The sequence below is a fragment of the Haplochromis burtoni genome, unplaced genomic scaffold, assembly GCF_018398535.1.
Source record: "Haplochromis burtoni strain Fernald_Lab_line unplaced genomic scaffold, NCSU_Asbu1 Contig_388, whole genome shotgun sequence".
NCBI lineage: Eukaryota > Metazoa > Chordata > Actinopteri > Cichliformes > Cichlidae > Haplochromis > Haplochromis burtoni.
The window spans coordinates 219,408-236,590 of NW_024582749.1; the positions used below are offsets into that span (position 1 = coordinate 219,408).

General features: G+C 40.1%; 1 protein-coding gene across 1 annotated transcript in view; it reads right to left on the reverse strand.

The window, feature by feature from the left end:
• Nucleotides 1-17,183, reverse strand: part of poln (polymerase (DNA directed) nu) — a 75,647-nt gene that overhangs the window by 47,115 nt on the left and 11,349 nt on the right. Inside the window, exons 10-16 of the mRNA XM_042212710.1 lie at nucleotides 17,019-17,079; nucleotides 16,693-16,757; nucleotides 12,865-12,948; nucleotides 12,612-12,707; nucleotides 10,706-10,762; nucleotides 10,228-10,284; nucleotides 7,790-7,855 (exon numbers count right to left, since the gene is read on the reverse strand). Coding sequence (XP_042068644.1) covers nucleotides 7,790-7,855; nucleotides 10,228-10,284; nucleotides 10,706-10,762; nucleotides 12,612-12,707; nucleotides 12,865-12,948; nucleotides 16,693-16,757; nucleotides 17,019-17,079 — 486 coding nt within the window. The remainder of the gene's footprint in view (nucleotides 1-7,789; nucleotides 7,856-10,227; nucleotides 10,285-10,705; nucleotides 10,763-12,611; nucleotides 12,708-12,864; nucleotides 12,949-16,692; nucleotides 16,758-17,018; nucleotides 17,080-17,183) is intronic.

A 17,183-nucleotide genomic window follows, 5' to 3' on the forward strand; every position in this document is an offset into this window, starting at 1 on the left:
AAAAAAAAATAATAAAATAAAATGCAGCGCGCCTGACCAGAAAGTGAAAGGAGTCCCCAGGCTGACAGACTGCTGATTTATCCAGCCTCTGATTGTTGTGTGAAGGCACTGATGGCAAAGGTTACTTAGTACGTTATTCGGAGACATCAGTGGCATCAGACAGAATGGCAGTGCCTGACAGCCTGAGATGAGAGCACTGTTGGCCGTCCCCCTGATGATTGACAAGCTCCATAAAATTTGAGCACACACACATACGTATGATGTCGATTAGAACATTTTAGGTGACTTCCTTCAGTTATCACATTCACAAGATTTTCAGAAAACTTGACCTCCGAGATCGAGGTCACTGAGACTCAAACTCGTCCAAGATTGTTGGTAGATACACCTACTATATCATGATCGTAATCCTACATCACGTTGTCCCAGTTATTGTTTTCAGAAACTTGGGTGTTTATACCGTCTGCCTGCCCGGTGCGGTGACGGAAATGCACCATCAGTCTTTTATGGAGTCAAAGTTTGATGATTTGCTGGTACCTCTTTTTGTTGGTTAACTAAATGCACAGACAGAGACAAAGACAAAGAAGAGGATGGGTTGCAATACTGCCTGCTGTAATTTCAAGTTAAATAAAATAATAGAGGTGTGTAGTAGTATATGCAAAAAAAAGGTATCCCTGCATGTTTGGCTTTGTGTTTTCAACCACTCTGGTGTCAGCAAAGAACATCACGCACACTTCAGTGAAGTGCTGGTTCAGCCTTGAGAGAGCTGCCTGTGCAAAACACTTAACGACTGAATGCAGAGCGGTCTTAAACAAAGGTTAAACTGCTTGACAAGCCCTGAAGGAAACTTAGTTGGCACTATGGGAACAGACACGGCTGCACAGTCTTAACACCAAATACACAACATCAATAATGCAGCTCTTTTCTAATGAATCATCAATCTCGACTGAGATAGACTGCATCATATAATTGTACCCGAGACACTGGATTGATTAGGTTATGATGTGAGGAGGTAAATGTGCACAATCTGTTAGGGGGCGAAAAAAAAGTAATGTTAACTTTAAAATTTAAGAAACCGTTACTTTGAAGCCTCTGAGCAGACAACAGGGAAAAAAAATAGAAAATGGAAGCAGAACAGAGTGTTTACATCTTTCTTTTGCCCTGGATCTGCATGAGTAAGTGAGCATGTTTGATGCATTTGTGGGTGCCACGAGTGTATAAATTTTAAAAACCCATAAAAGGCTTTGAAAAAGAAGAGGGGACACAAAAGGATAGCTGATACAGTGCAGAGTAGATTCAATCAGAACTATGGTTTCCTCTCTTAGAGCTGAAACCAGCAAGACCAAGGGTAAGGGAGGGGATGGAGGCGGTGGGATTTGTCTTCTTTGGTTTCACCATGTTAAAAATTATTAATATAAGGGGACGAGTACATGCGGGAAAGAGCGTTAGACAGAAGCAAAGCAAGAACAAGAAAGAGAAAGACGTGGATAGAAGAGCCACTTGGAGACTATAAATGACAAAGAAAACATACTTAAACAACAAGGGAGCAGGAAGAAGGGGACCAGGAGAGTCATAACAAATGAGAGAAGGAAAGACATGGCACAGACACGGGAGGAGCACTGAGGCTCAAACATATTTTTGCTTTCAGCAGATAAAAACAGACGAGTCAACTTGTCTCTCCAGCAAGACTCACTTCTCGCTGCGCTTTAAACTCAGCACCAGTTTCATAGCTGTCCTGCTTTCATTCAGGCGCCCCTTTGTTACTGCAGACAGCCTTCACTGTGATTGAACCCACAACAGATGAAAGCGAAACCCCTCTGCAACGCTCCTCTTTTGAATATGTGCGTGTATGTGTGTGCAGAGCGGAGAGTGGCAGAGCAACGTCTTTTTCTACCTTAAACACCAACTACAAGCTGAACCTTTTTCCACTAAAAGCAGTGGGATGTGACGTGTTAATGATCACTGAGCGAGTCTTCAATTAACGCCCAGCACATTCTGCTCTCCAGTATGATGAGAATAATAATGAGCTGACTTAAATTATGCCAGAATAAGTTTGACTCTGGAGGGTTGAAGTTTCTTCCTTCTTGCTCTCTGATGGAGAAAGATTCTTATTTCAAACCTAGCAGCACAATTTATCACCATGCTCTTCTACAGACTACCTGACATTTTAAGAAAGATGAAAAAGATATTTTATATTAACTCATATCTGCACCTATTTCTATGTGTAACATCAAATAGGGTTACCCAGACTATTTAGATCTGCATTGCTAGAGGAACTAGTATAAGATAGTTGATCTCAACCATCAGCGTGATGTGTACACAGGCACTGGGAGCAGGTGAGAGCAATTCTGGAGAGGTGGAGGTATGCTCTGGAGAGAAGAGGAAATCACCAAGAAATGAGACAGAATACATGTATGAATGAGAAGGAGACGATTGGAAAGGTGAAGACGCAAGGAGTAAAGGTACTGAAGATGGATGAGCTTAAATACCTGGGGTCTACCATCGAAAGAAAGAGGGACGGCTCAGGCTGAACAGTTTGGAGACAAAGAGAAGCAAGGCGGAGATGGTTTGGACATGTGCAGAGGAGGGATAGTTGATATATTGGGCAAAGGATGTTGAAGATGGAGCTTCCAGACAACAAGAAAACCACAGAGTGGATTCATGGATGTAGGAGGACATGTAGAGGGGGATGCTAGGGATGGAGTAAGATGGAGGCAGATGACGGCTGTGACGACACCTAAAGAGAGTCGCCAAAAGAAGACGTGCAAAATTACCATAATATACTGATATTTCCTATTTGAACTGCGCTGTTATTGTATTACTCAAAGATTGGCGTATATCTTGCTATAAGCTTCTGTGATTGGGTCAAACCATAAACAGTATAAAAGATGGTGGTAGCCATTGTTACTTCACCATGAGTTTCTGAAGCCTTGAGCTGAGTCTTTTTATCACTGTAGCTTAGGAACAGCTTTACTAATGTGTGCTCCAGTGGAAACTGTGTTTTCACTTAAAAAAAAGTACCACTGGTATATCAAAACTGCAAACTGTGAAATTTCTGACATTTAGAATGACCCATGAAGTCATCACAAAAGCGTTTACAGAGGTCGGGGCAGAGGGCCATGTTCTCATACTCTTCTACAAGAGAGAACATTTGTTTGTAACCACAGGTATTGCCCCCTGGTACTGATCAGAGAGGAATACCAGCACTTCCACGTTGGCTGTATCCATCTTTTACACCCTTTAGTGGTCAAAGTGAATTATTTTATGATGTTGTGGATAATTTTGCACTCTAGGAGGAAGTGCCCACCGTCCACCGTCCATGGCTGTTAGATGAGTATCGCTACTGTCTGTCAGGCTTTTAGAGCCACAGTGTTGGATTCAGGATGATGGTTCTAGAAAAAAAACAGGCGAGCACACTATCTTTTTTGTAACATTAATAAACATTAAAACATATACTAAAACAATTCACGCTTCAGATGTAACCTTCTAGTATTCTGAGGGAAAAGCATGGCATAACAATTCCTTGGGCATTTTTAGCATGTACTGGCAATAAGAGTTTGGAAGCAAACATGGCAAAAAAAAACCTAGGACAACATGAAGCAAAGGCCACTATGACCTCTATTTCTATAGCAATAGAAATAGGAAAACACAAGTAAATATACATGGCATGTACTTTAATCATTTGGTCATTAAACTTCCACATAACATGGGCACATCCATATTGCCTTGTATTATTTATTGTTGGGAACAAATTACTATCACAGTACAATAAAATCACTAAAGACCACACTGGCGCACAGCACAAACCACAAGCATTCACACGCTTAATAGGATGCTCAACCAAATCCCACATCTGAGTAACAGCAGGAAAAGAGCAGTGATAAACCACAGCCGCCCACAGTCACATATATCATTTAGTAGCAGCACAATCAATTCAATGTGTAGCTCACATCGCTCACAATTTGCTCGGTGAGATTAGAAAAGTTCAGTGTCTTTGAGGCTTGGAGAGGATCTAACAGGAGAAGAACCAGCGGAGCCTGACAGCTGAGTATTGTTGAAATGAGCTATCGACCTCCCCATACCGAGACAGAGGTCGAAGCACTTTTTTGCAGTTGTCTGTTTTATAATATTATTTATTACAGGTATTTTTATTTATATTTATTATTTCATTGTCATAGCGTCAAGTTTATTTTCGTTCCCACAATTCGATCATATGCAGCCTTCAAATTGGCTTTTATAATGAACCACTGAAACTGATGATGTGACTTTTCAAATGCTTTTCAACAGTACATAGAAATGCTGCTAAATTAATCACAGAAAGCCATCAGCACAGCTTCTCAGTAGAGCAGGGCGATATGACCAAAAATATTTATCACGATATACATTTGAAAATTTGCGATAACGATATAACTGACGATATAATTGACACTAGACAAAGTACTTTACATCTCCACAACTTTATTAGTGCAAAAGAACCCCATCAATGTATTTTCACTTAAACAAGCAGCTGTTTTTTATGTGCATTAAAGCTACATAAAAATTTAACAGTGTAAGTGCAAATTCCTTGCTGGCAGTTTAACCAAAAGGCATTTCCAGTGGGAACTGGCCGACATATCCTCAGCATAACCATGTATAATATCCACAAAACTTAAAAAGAGGTTATACACACACAATACGGTAATATTATGTTGAAGCACAGTATGTATCACTCTGCAAGGCTCCTGCCTGCGATGGCCGTAACGCTCCGACAATCCATCAAGTGGTGCGGGTTCGTAGCTTAGCAAAATCGTACTGAAACATTTGACAGATTTTCGAGCGCCGTGTACATAAAATCGTTTCGAGGTCATTAAACACAACCAGAGTTCATACATAAGGCACACGGGATTATAAGGTAAGGGGAACTGTCGATTTTCAGAGAAATCAAAGGGTAGATTTAAAGTGTGCCGTATTTTCCAAAAGACACGGTAATAACAACAGCCCACTAGCATGCTCTACCAAAAATAGTGCTTTGTTGTGTATCTGATGGACGAAAGCCAAACCAGCTCTGGTTCATCCGTTTCATTCAATGATCCTCGTTCGCCCTTCTCATTCTTCGTCGCCGCCATGCTTTTTCCGCCACGTGCGTATGAAAACAAAGGCACTGCGTATGTGCGTTCTACCCATATTCTATCGCGATATTTCATTTTCTTATCGTTGCCCAACATTATACCGGTATTACCGTGAACGGTATGATATGGCCCAGCCCTACTTCTCAGGCTTACAGAAATAAAGCTTTACAATTACAGAAAAAGCACTGAGTGCATTTGGCTCAAACTATTAAACAGAGAGTGTTTACCTTCACTGTTAATACTGATAGTGTGTGTGTTATTTCAAAATGCCACCTTAATGTGGCATCTTACTTAAAAATATAAAGAATCAATTCAATAAAAAAACTGTATCAAAGAGTACTGGGCGACAACTATAATTTTCTGAGGTTTTTCTTCATTAATCTATGACCTCAGCACCATCTGTGTGCAATCTTACAAAGGACTGGGTATCCCTTTACTTTTGTACCAATTACATTGTAATTGGATAATTGCCTAAAACGCTAGGCTTTAGTTTTTTTTTACCGAGGTTACCACAGGCTTTGAAACTGAACAAAACAGTGGTGTGAAAAGGCGTTTGCTCTCTTCCTGAATTCCTGGTGTTTTGCATATTTATTACACTTACATGTTTTAGATCATCAAAAAATGTTAATATTACACAAAGACAACTTGAAAAATCAAAAAATGCTGTTTTTAAATGGTGATTGCATTGATTAAGAGAGAAAAGTTATCCAAACCCACCTGGTACTGTGTGAAAAACTAATTTGTGCCTCTTGTTAAATTTACTTTGATTAACTGTGATTAACCACTTTTTTTTTTTTTTTTTTTGGAAAGATGGGTTCACTTTCACTAAACACACTCAGGCCTGAATACTGGCAGACCTGCTGAATCGAGAAATCACTTAAAGAGAAGCTGTCTGACAAAGTGAAGCAGGCTAAAAGAGCTCAAAAAGCAACGCATCACACCATGATCTAGAGAAACACTTGAGAAACAAAGTCACTGACGTCTATCAGTATGGAAAGGGTTACAAAACCATTTCAAAGGCTTTGAGACTCCAGTGAACACACATGGAGAAAACTTGGAACAGTGGTGAAGTTTCCCAGGGGTGTCCGGCCTCCAGAAATAACTCTAAGAGCACATCGATGACTCATCCGGGAGGCCACAAAATAACCCAGAACAACATTAAAAAACCAGAGGCTTCACGTGTCTCAGTAAAGGTCAGAGTTCATGATTCAGCAATAAGAAAGAGGCTGGGCAAAATGCTCTGTGGACTGACGAGGCAAGTGAATTAGGCCAGGAAAACCAGTGCATAATAATTTAAGTCAGTTTAAAAACATCAACAACACCAGTTGCTTTATTGAGATGTTACTGCTTACATTCGGAAAATCAACAATTTATATCTGTTTTCTACTTGATTGGGTCTACTGTCATTACACTTCACACACTCGGCATAAAGTATTTAACGTTTTTATGATTCAAACAACAAATCCAGATCCAGCACTTTTAACTTTCATTAGCTCTGACATCACCACAGAATGAATGCCAGTGCATTTTATGAAAAATCTGAATAATTAACGAACTCGCTGCAGTTTTCACACTTTGCAAAGTCATTCAGTGGACAGAATTTGCCCATTTCACGCATTGGTTCTGGCCCCTAGGCCTCGTATTTGATTTACTAGTTACACAGACCACATTTCTAATATTTCTACCAAGAATATTATATTGCAAAGACAACTGAAGCCAACGACTGCCTGATAAAAAGGGGAGGTATATATAGCTTCTAACTAATTTTCATACCATAGAGGATAACAGTAAGAAAATGATAATTATCAACTCTGTCAAAAAAAACGAATGTCTTCTTAGAATGAAGTCTTCCTCTTTGTGCCTCACCTGCTCTTTGCTCCAGGATGTATGAATATTTCAGCAGGACTATTTCTCTGACTCTGTAAAGCCATTCTAACTCAACATGCTCCCTATCAGCCAGGCGTCCAACACCCGCCCCTTTATTCACACTCATGTTTTAAACATTGAGCTGCTGTCTCTCAGCTACACCTCATAAAAAACGCAGCTCATAGAAACCTCCAGCTTGCTGTTACACAACAATCCCAAAACATCTGTTTCTATGAGAACTCAGCATTCACGACTGAGCATGTAATTACTATGCAGTCAGCTTCCTTAAGGAGTTTCTCTGACAAGGGAGAAAGCCAGAAAGAAATAGCCAATGAAAGCTTAGTTATAAAGAGCACAAAAAGGAGAAGATTGTTAGGATCTTAGAAATCCACGAGCAGAAGATTTGTGTGTGTGTACAAATCTTTCGTGAGATTTTTCAAATATTATTTCTGTTTAAATACTTTAAGCAAAAAGCTCTGAAAAAGGCTTTCCTCACTCCATAAAAATGTAAAAATATTTTGCGCTGTAAGTCGTTAAAATGCCAAATTTTAATTTCTCATAGATATAATCCAGCGTTTCTGTTTCTACTAATGCACATTGATGTGGTCTTTTAGGTATTCTATGCATGTGCCTTGAACTCTTAGAAAGAAACTTTCCCAATTCAGTGCGCTGAATTTTCCCAATTCAGAACCATGGATAGCTCCTCCAAGGATGCTTAATCCTGTTGCAGTGTTTTAACAGTCCAAGATGTATCAACTAATTCCAGTGCAATGAAGGCTGGGAGAGATGGGTAGGAATGCAAGGCAAGTTTGACTTACTGGGTGTTTTGCAGAGATTCTCCCAGTCACAACACTGGTCTGGTGCCACGTAGAGGAAATGTAGCTCTGACATGAAGAGACAAAGGGAGTCAAATATGAATTAAAAACAGGGAGAACCTGTAAATTCAACACATTATCACATGAACATCTCAGTCAGCTATGTTATCACTAATGTTTCCATATAGCCAAAAACAGCCTGAAAACAACAGCTGCGGTCTTGATTGCCCTGATCACTCTGATCCCGTGTTTGGACCCACACGCCTTCAACAGTGCCATGCCCAATCTGAACAAGCTGCTTGCAGAGTAGGGTGCCAGTTATGTTGCTGCAATAAGCAGGACAAAACATCAACAGCACCAACAAAAACAACACTATAGTGCTCAAGACTGCAGTGTAGTTATGTAACCTAAACATCTGCACACTGTCAAACCTATTAACCTAATAAATTAGACGACAAGATAATTACAGCATATAGTAGCTAAGGTCCCACGCAGCAGACCTTTGCTACTATTTCATGGTCTGTCTGTCTGTATGGCTTCTGTAGTATTCTTAGTTTTCCCCATTCACTTTTAGTGATCTCCACTGCTTGTGCCTCATTGTTTGTCTGTCAGAATTTATTCACATTCACTCTCAAGGTTAGTTCCTCATGTGGCTTTTTTACTTCCCTCATTTCTTTACTCCTTATATCTACGTCTAATCCAACTCTGGCATCTGACTCTTTCAGCTGTGGCTCCATTCTGACTCTTGCCTTCTTTTCGGATGTGGTGTTTTCTGGTTTTCCTAAATCTTTCTTTTTTTATTGTAAGTGCGAATAAAACGTCATTCGATGTTGTGGTGTCAGCCACAGGGTCCACGTAGTTGTGACATTTTACACTTTACAGAAATCTATTTTATAAAACCACAAATACTCAAGTTATGACTGAGTAGAAATTTGTATACATTTGTTGTTGCCAGCTTTTTTCCCAAAATGCCGCCAAATGAATCACGATGATCCGAAGCCAAAAAGCTTTGGAGAACACCAGGCAGACTCATTTGCACGGTTGAGTAAGCACAGATTGACAAACACAAGCTGCTGCTCCCATGCACGAGGCTTGAAAGAGGCCCATGTGGAGGGACAGTCAGGCACAGAGATACATCTCTCTTCTGCCAAATGAATACAGCAGTGGCAATAAAACAGACCAACAGCTTCGAGAGTCCAACTCAGACAACATGTTTCACTATTTCACTAATAAGTCAGCACAGCAGAGCTCATCCACACTTGTGATGACTCTGTTTCAGGAGCTGTGAAACCACATCTTGTCACAGCCTCAGAGAGATGGTGACATTCACACCGGCAGCTGAATTTAAAAGGTGAAGAGGAAAAACACGGGTTTGTCCAGCAGCATAAATTACTGTTCTAGTGCACTGACGCAGCAGCAAACTGTGAGCAAATGAAAACAAAAGCTGTGGGAGCTGCAGGAGTCCTTCTAGCCTGCAGCAACTTGTAAACCTTTGGTTTCACTCTCGAGTTTTTGTTGTTTCAGTCTCACAAAAAAGTCAAAAAAAATCCACATCAAGAAAAAAGAGTGCCAGTGGACTGAGTACATTTACCTTTTATACATTTTGTAGAAAGTTTGTATTGCAAAAAGATGCATGTTCAATCATCCATGTAAGGAAATTCCAAAAAGTAACTTGGATGAGTCATGAAATGCTTCTCCCACTAAAAACGCTTTGACCCGTTGAAAACAAGCAAGTTTTTTGGGATGTACTGCCAAAAATATTTGCTCGTCTGCCTTCACACACACATATAAAATTGAGTCACTTCCCATTCCTAGCCCATAAGGTTTTGCCTGTTGCAGATATACCAGCTTCAACTCTTCTGGGAAGGCTTTCCACAAGGTTTAGGAGTGCTTACGGGAATTTTTGACTGTTCTTGCAGGAAGACATTGGTGAAATAAGGCCTGGATGCAGCTGCTCGGCCATGGAAATCCGTTCCATGAAGCTCTCTGTGCACTGTTTTTGAGCTAATCTGAAGGCCATATGAAGCTTAGAGGTCTGTAAGACTCTGCAGAACGTTGGTCACGTCTGAGCAAAATGTGCCTCAGCACAGGGCTGATCCCTGGCCCTGTGATTTTATGTGGCCTAATGCTTTGTGACTGAGTTGCTGTCATTCCCAATGACTTCCACTTTGTTATAATACCACTAACAGCTGACTGTAGAATATTTAGTAGCTAGGAAATTTCAGGCCTGGAGTTGCACAGGTGGCATCATATCACTTAGGAATTCACTGAGCTCCTAGGAACAAACATTGTTTCACAAATGTTTGCAGAAGCAGTCTGCACGCCTGGGTGCTTGACTGTATACACCTGTGGCCACGGACGTGATTGGAACACCTGAATTCAATGATTTGGATGTGACTGAATACTTTTAGCAAAATAGTGTATAAACAGAGTTGACTCACCTTGCTCATCATGCACGACAAAATCCCATCAATAAAAGTAGATTTGATTTTGCGAACCTGTGAACAACAATGCAATTATTTGTTACAATAAAACACTTTATCTCTATACCTTATGTAACCCCCAAAAGGTAAAGCTAAACAATGATCATCTTAAAAAGAACAGATTTAATAACTTGGGAAGAAAACATCATAGTATAAAAGACAGATAAGGTCAAAACAACACACCCATTGGTTAGAGAAGTCCCACTTGTCTCATCTGGTAGTGGAACTGTATAATCATTATTTAATGATTTGTGATTTTGGCCAATGAACATAACCTGGATAATCCTTTCTGACTGACAAAAATGAAACTGATTTCTACAGAGCTCAACAGTGACCACCCAGTCTTTTAGGGGCTCCTGCTCAAGAAGTGAATTTCCCATTCATTCATTTTTCATAATAATGATGATTCATAATAATAATAATGAACATGCCAGACCTGCCTGTAGTCCAGGATTATTTTTGGCAGAGGGTGCAGGCCCTGAAGCTGCAACAACTGCAACAAAAAGGAAGGAGACAAAGACTGAAAAGCTGCATTTTTGTGCCTTTCGTGTCAGGTACAAAAGAAAATCGATTGAAAGGCTTTATATTTTGCTTCTAGGACATGCACATGAACAAAATTTCCTGTAAAGCTGTTTTAATTAACAGGAATGCAGTACAGTGTATAAGTAGTCATATTATTTTGTGCTAAGTTTTGTTAGGGTTGGGGCAGGTTCCTCTGTGCTTTGTTATTTCAGATGCAGACTTCAGCTGGTCTGTGCTGCCCTACACGAGCTTGCTTCCACACCTCTTGTAAATCCCTTTATTGTGGCTGTGTTTTTTAAGGACAGGGTCTGGCTGTTGTTATGTGCCAGTTCATTATGTCCACAATTGTGGTATCTTGGCTCACTCAGTCTAGTGTTTGTTTCTCTGTTCCTGCCTCTAACCCTGTGTCTTTGTTTTTCTCCCAGTTTCCCTGCCTGAAGCATGTTGCCTGTTTTTGGAAAGTCAGCCAGTGTTCCCTTGACCGAAGCTTCTGTCACCCACACACCCAAATACTGCCAGTGGATTTCTCAGTCTTATCTGTGACTAGCCTGTCTGCCCACTCTCCACTGATACCCAGCTGCTCACCCCGGGCCTCCGACCTGCTCCCGAGCTCAGCCTCTCTGCACTCTCCAGTAATGCCTCAGCCTTTTCAAACCTTTTCAGTTGCTGTAACTCTCTAAATCAGTAGTCCATTCTTCCACAGTCTATCGCTGCTTTTATCACACTTGTAAATAAATCTTTACAAGACAGCTGTCTGTTCTCTGGGTATGAAAAGTGTAAAATCATGACATTGCTTTAATTTAGATTTTCCTTCAAAAAGATGATTGTATGTGAACAAGAAGGAACAATTTTATTTTGATGCAAACATGTAGACAATAGCAGGAATGCAGTGTTATATTTACATCAAAGTGCAATATAAATGTTTTTTCACTAAAATTAACAAATAATTGTGATCTCCAAATATTAATAATTACTATAAAATTGTCCACATTGATCTTTATTGGTGGTAATTTCAGATGTTTTTCTCTATTCACTGCTATGAATATGTTTGGGCACGCACTGTATTTTAGTACAGTTTTCTTGGTGGGTATTCAAGAGTTAGGTCCTTTGATTTAAGAGCGCAATTTCTTGTTTTCATGATTTGATATACAAATTTTAGAGTTAAGTGGTTTTGCCACATACCAAGTTGGTCAGACCTGAGTGCTTGTCAATCTTCTGCTCCTTAACAGTCTACATTCAATCCATTAGACTTTCTCTCCTGGGAGGGTTACATCATTTTCACCATTAAGTTAGCACACTACCACCAGGAGGCCAGATTAGGGCTACTATATATAACTACGGAGCTTTTAATGACATAATGTATATATCACCTTCTTTTTAATTCTAAAGTCATACAAGAAGGAGGTACACGTATTAAAGCCCTAAAAGCTGGGAACAGATGAATTTTATAAGAGGGCTGTTACATATAAACCTATTTAAAAGATAGCAAAAGCTCAAATAGGCAGAAAATGTGGGTAAAATGAACCAAAGACTGACATGCAACAAAAGTCGGGCTAATAATCAGGAGGCTCGCTGCTTACGACGCTTTAGCCGATGAAACTATTCCGCGATTCGGTCGTCAGCTGTGATTGACTCATGTATATTTGTACAGAGATAGAGACGTGACTAAGAACAGTGACTGTGCAGTGAAGTTTGAGGGGAAACATCTAAACATGAAAAAAATAAATCTTTGTCTCTAATCTAAAGACATTTTTGGATTCACAGAGAACTGAGGGTCAAACTGAAATATCTGTCTGTGTCTATACACGTGTGTGTCATACTGCAGCTTCGGATGTTGACTGCTGCTGTTTGCCGATGGTCTTGGGAAGCTTCTTGTTTTCGCAGCGCTCATGAAGACGCAGCTTCTCAAACAGAATCTACAAACATTGTAAATCCACAACATCCACAAAACATGAAGCAGACGCAAAGCGTAGAAGAATACAAACGTTTGCATATGCACGGTATACACACGCACAGACACAGAAAAGCCATATACTGCACACAGCATCCAGATGTACACATGAAGGTACGTACTGTTCGTAGCTGAGTGTTGCTGGTCAACAGAAATATTTGTCCAGCTGCTCGGTGTGCTTCCTGCTCCAGTTGCTTCATTTTAGTCTGACAGAGTTGGAAAGACAGACAAAATCACAGCAGAACGTGGCAGCAAAGTTCACAGACCTCTAGAACAACATACTTTGGATAGACAAAAACAAAGCGGAGATGTTTGAACACCACGCTTGGTGAAAACCAACTGTCATGCACGGTGGTGGAGGGGCAGTCACTGAGTTCACCATGAACTCCTCTGTATACCAAATATTCTAGAGTCAAACGTGAGGCTATATGTGTGACAGATAACAGGAGAAGGATCTCAAGCACAGCAGCAAAACTACAACAGAATGGCTGAAAAAGAAAAGAATCAAAGTGCTGTGATGGCCCCGTGCTGACATAATGAGTGGTTACTTCAAGTTATTGCTGCTAAAGATGGTTTTACAAATGACTAAATCTTAGAGGGTTACTTGGTTTCTTTTTGACATGACTGTATATGTGAAACAGGAAGTCATTTATTACACTCTGTACCTTCTTCCTACACCTTTCCGTCCCATGGGAAACACATGTGATGCCTAAAACCTGCAGGACCCTGGCCCTTGAGGCCTGGATTTCCCCACCCCCTTGCCGCAGGAAAGCCAGGGCAACATAAGAAACATAGAAAGAGGAAATGATGGAAAACAAATGGCACAAAAAAGAGAAAGAAATCAAAAAAATAAGGAGGGGGAAAAACAGAAACTACGCTACAGAAATGGGGCAAACAAGTGACTTGGCATAGAAAAAATGGAGAGACAGAAGAGAGGACTGAAAGATAGAAGCACTATTAAATAACTTGAAGATGCAAAGAGGATGAATCCCAAGAAGAACATGATTGTGATAAAAAATAAATGTGAAAGTTTTAAATGAGGACATAAAGGCGTGAAATTCATTCTTATACAATATTTAAGCTAAATGTGAAGATTTTGAGCTGTTTTTTTAATGAAGGGGGCGACACCCTCATCACAGCTCACTGCAAGTCTGAACAAAGCACTTGACAGACAAACCAGGGAATGAGGTTAGAGAAACGGAGACGAGAGGAAACGAGGCGGAGTGTATCGGGGTAAATGTGTTGATGAAATGAGAGACAACAGTCTGAAAGAGCAGCAGAGTGACGGATTTGGGAATATGGGACAAAAAAATGGGTAATTGGAAGAGTTGAAAGAAAGTTGAACTGGGAAGTAAACACTGGTGTGGGTACATGGGGGAAAATGTGAGAAGTAACACTGGTTATTCATGAACTGGTGAGAACATGTTTGGGCTGGACCTTAACACAAAATTGCATTTGGAACAAGGAGGAGAGTTCAGAGACATGACTTGACAAAAAGGTAGGGGGAAGTGGAACAACTGTGGCACAAAATCAAGGACAGCAGTGTGGCGAGAGACTAACACGAAGGGACAGAAAGAAAATGAAAGGAGAAAAATTGGGGTGAGCTGTCAGATATGCACCTAAAGCCCAAAATATGCACTTTTCTCTTGCCCAGAGCAGGCACCAGACTGCCTCATCAATATTGGATGGGAGCCCCTTAGTACTTTGTTTGACACACAAAGGCACACATGCAGAAGGCACAGGGCTCTGTAGGGCAATATTTTATTGCACTTCACACCATGTGGATCAAGACGTGGACTTTTTTGATGGAAATGAAGAAATAGATGGCATCTAAATCAAGGTGGAAGAAAGCTTAAGGGACTTTTTAAACATATGTAGAGTGGAGAAGAACAATAATCAGCGCACAGATTAATTTTGATTTTGGTTTTTTGGGAGATTTTTTTTTTTAAGAAATGCTACAATTGTGTTAAAAAAGAAAAAAAAATTGTTGTTTTATATAAAAAGAATTGTTAAAAAGAAAATATTGGGAAAATGGATATTAAACCTAACTGTGAAATGGCATACTTTCGTTTTATATCAATCTGGAGACAAATCAGTCCCTTTGCCGAGAGGAATGTGCCGTCAGACGAGGCCCTTCTGAAAATAAAGGACAATGTCAGGCACAAAAGAACTGCTGACCTTCACACAGTCCTTTGAAAAACTAAATGAATGCCATGATTCAGTAGTTTGTAGAAGCACCTTTAACAGCAATAACTTACAGTAATCACTTTCTGTATTGCTTCATCAGTTTTGTCACATCATCGTGGAGGAATTTTGTCCCACTCTTCTTTACAGTGTTGCTTCAGTTCATTGAGGTTTGCAGACATTTGTTCATGCATAGCTGTCTTAAGGTCAGATTTACAAACACGCTGCAACGGCAAAAACTGGATCTTGGTACTGTCAGTATTTGTAAGGAGAGCATCCTGATAATACTCCGGCCTTGGATTGAAGTTTTATTACACTTACATTTAAATGGTTACAACTTCAGGACCGTGGACAGTGTGTACAGTTTTTTCACTGCGATCTTGTGAGCTGTTCTCAAACACAATTTGAGACAAAAGAGCAGGTGAGTATGTTTTGAAAGATGAAGCCTGACAGACAGGAGGGATTTTCTGGTTGGTCTTTCAACAGGTGAACTTGACAGCTCAGATAAAAACAACATCCAGCACAACAGAGTCTGGACACACATGACAGCACACGCAGACATTTCACAAAAAGGCACACACATGTATTTACACACAACCCTGCCACAGCCTCAAAAACTTGAGTGCCTCAGCGCGTGTGTGTGCGTGTCTCTGCAGAGGCGTTCTTCCTGCAGCACAGCCTCTTAAAGGAAAGAGACAGACTATCCGTCCTATTTATAGTAACACAGAGAGCTATCAAGACTGCCTCCACAACAACAACCCTGCTGCTGTTTGCAAGACTTGTGAGTTGAAACTAAACTGACTATGTTGTGTATTCTTTGTGCGTGTGTTTGTCCATGCCATCTGCATCTACATCTTTGTGCATCCGTGACAGTTCTCAGATTTCATCTCCAGAACTGTTTTTTACTCTTTGTGTAAACAGGACAGGCCCCCAGAGGACATCCACCCCACACTTCATGAAATCTGCTCAGAAGAAGGAAACGAGATACCATTTTTCTGTTTGTCTTATGTTTTTTGTTTGTTTTTTCGTTTTTTTCCCTGAGGTCTGTCCTGTTTCTCATATCCTGCTACTGTCATCGCTGCTGATACAGCATCTATCAACAGCTCTATGCTTTAGCAGCCAGACTAAAATACAATCAACTCAGAGTGACTCAGGACAAATCCAAGCTGACCCAGTCAACCAGACACTAAGCTTGGCCTGTATTAAAATACTGCGTGAAAGTCTTGAACTTATTTATTTATATTTTGTTAGGAAAATAGGAAAAAGTTGTTGCTCAACAGCACTTTAAAAATGAGCGGACAAGCTGGCTCCTTGGAAGCAAAACATAAAGAAATACGGGGTGACTTTCAAGCCTTTCATACAGTATCGTATTTGGTATGATCACACAACAGCCTTTAAACATAAGAAAGAAACCAGAATATCTACAGTATATATCATGAATGTTAACTAATGCATTGGCCCAATGGGTTTTGTTGCATGTCCAGTTTTGCATTAGTCTGTAACTTATTTCACAAACTCACAGAAATAATGGTTGAATTGTTTAAAACACAGCTTGCAAACACACACTTTTTACAAATATTTGCACTGATCTTGATTCATCAGTGTATTCTGGTTGGGGATTAACATTTACTGCAAAGGCCAATAACTCCTGGCAGTAGTTATTTTTCTTCTAGAAATCTTTTTCTTATTTATTAATAACTCTGTGAAAGTTTAAGATCTACCAGTCAAACCATTCAGTTTACCACAGAGTTTTTTTGCCATCTTACCCCCAGCAAGTCTGAAGTTCTCTTTAGTGCCTCCTTATCAACATGGATGCGGTGGCTCTCCATGGCTGAAACAAGAAAAAGAATTTATTGATTCATTAACAGGAAATCTTTCAACAGCAGCAGATTTTTATTGTGGATATAGAAAACTGGAAGAGCCCAATAAAAAAATTAATTGTCATCCAGTATTACATGCTTTTACTGTTTATTCAGGGATATTTTTCACAATAAATCTCACAGGGTGTGGGGTGAAGAATCTGTGAGAAGATTTCGTTGTATTTTAAAACAATTCTGAGTGTCTGGAGGGAAAAAAGTAAAGCAGTGCTCACCTGCCAGAACAGGGATCATGTTCAGCTCCATATCTGAGTAGAGCTGCCACAGCCCTTGGCTCTGGACACACAAATTATCAGTTAGGTAATCTGTTGGTGTGTGTGTGTGTGTGTGTGTGTGTGTGTGTGTGTGTATGTGAGCATTTGCCTACATGTAGCTCAGAG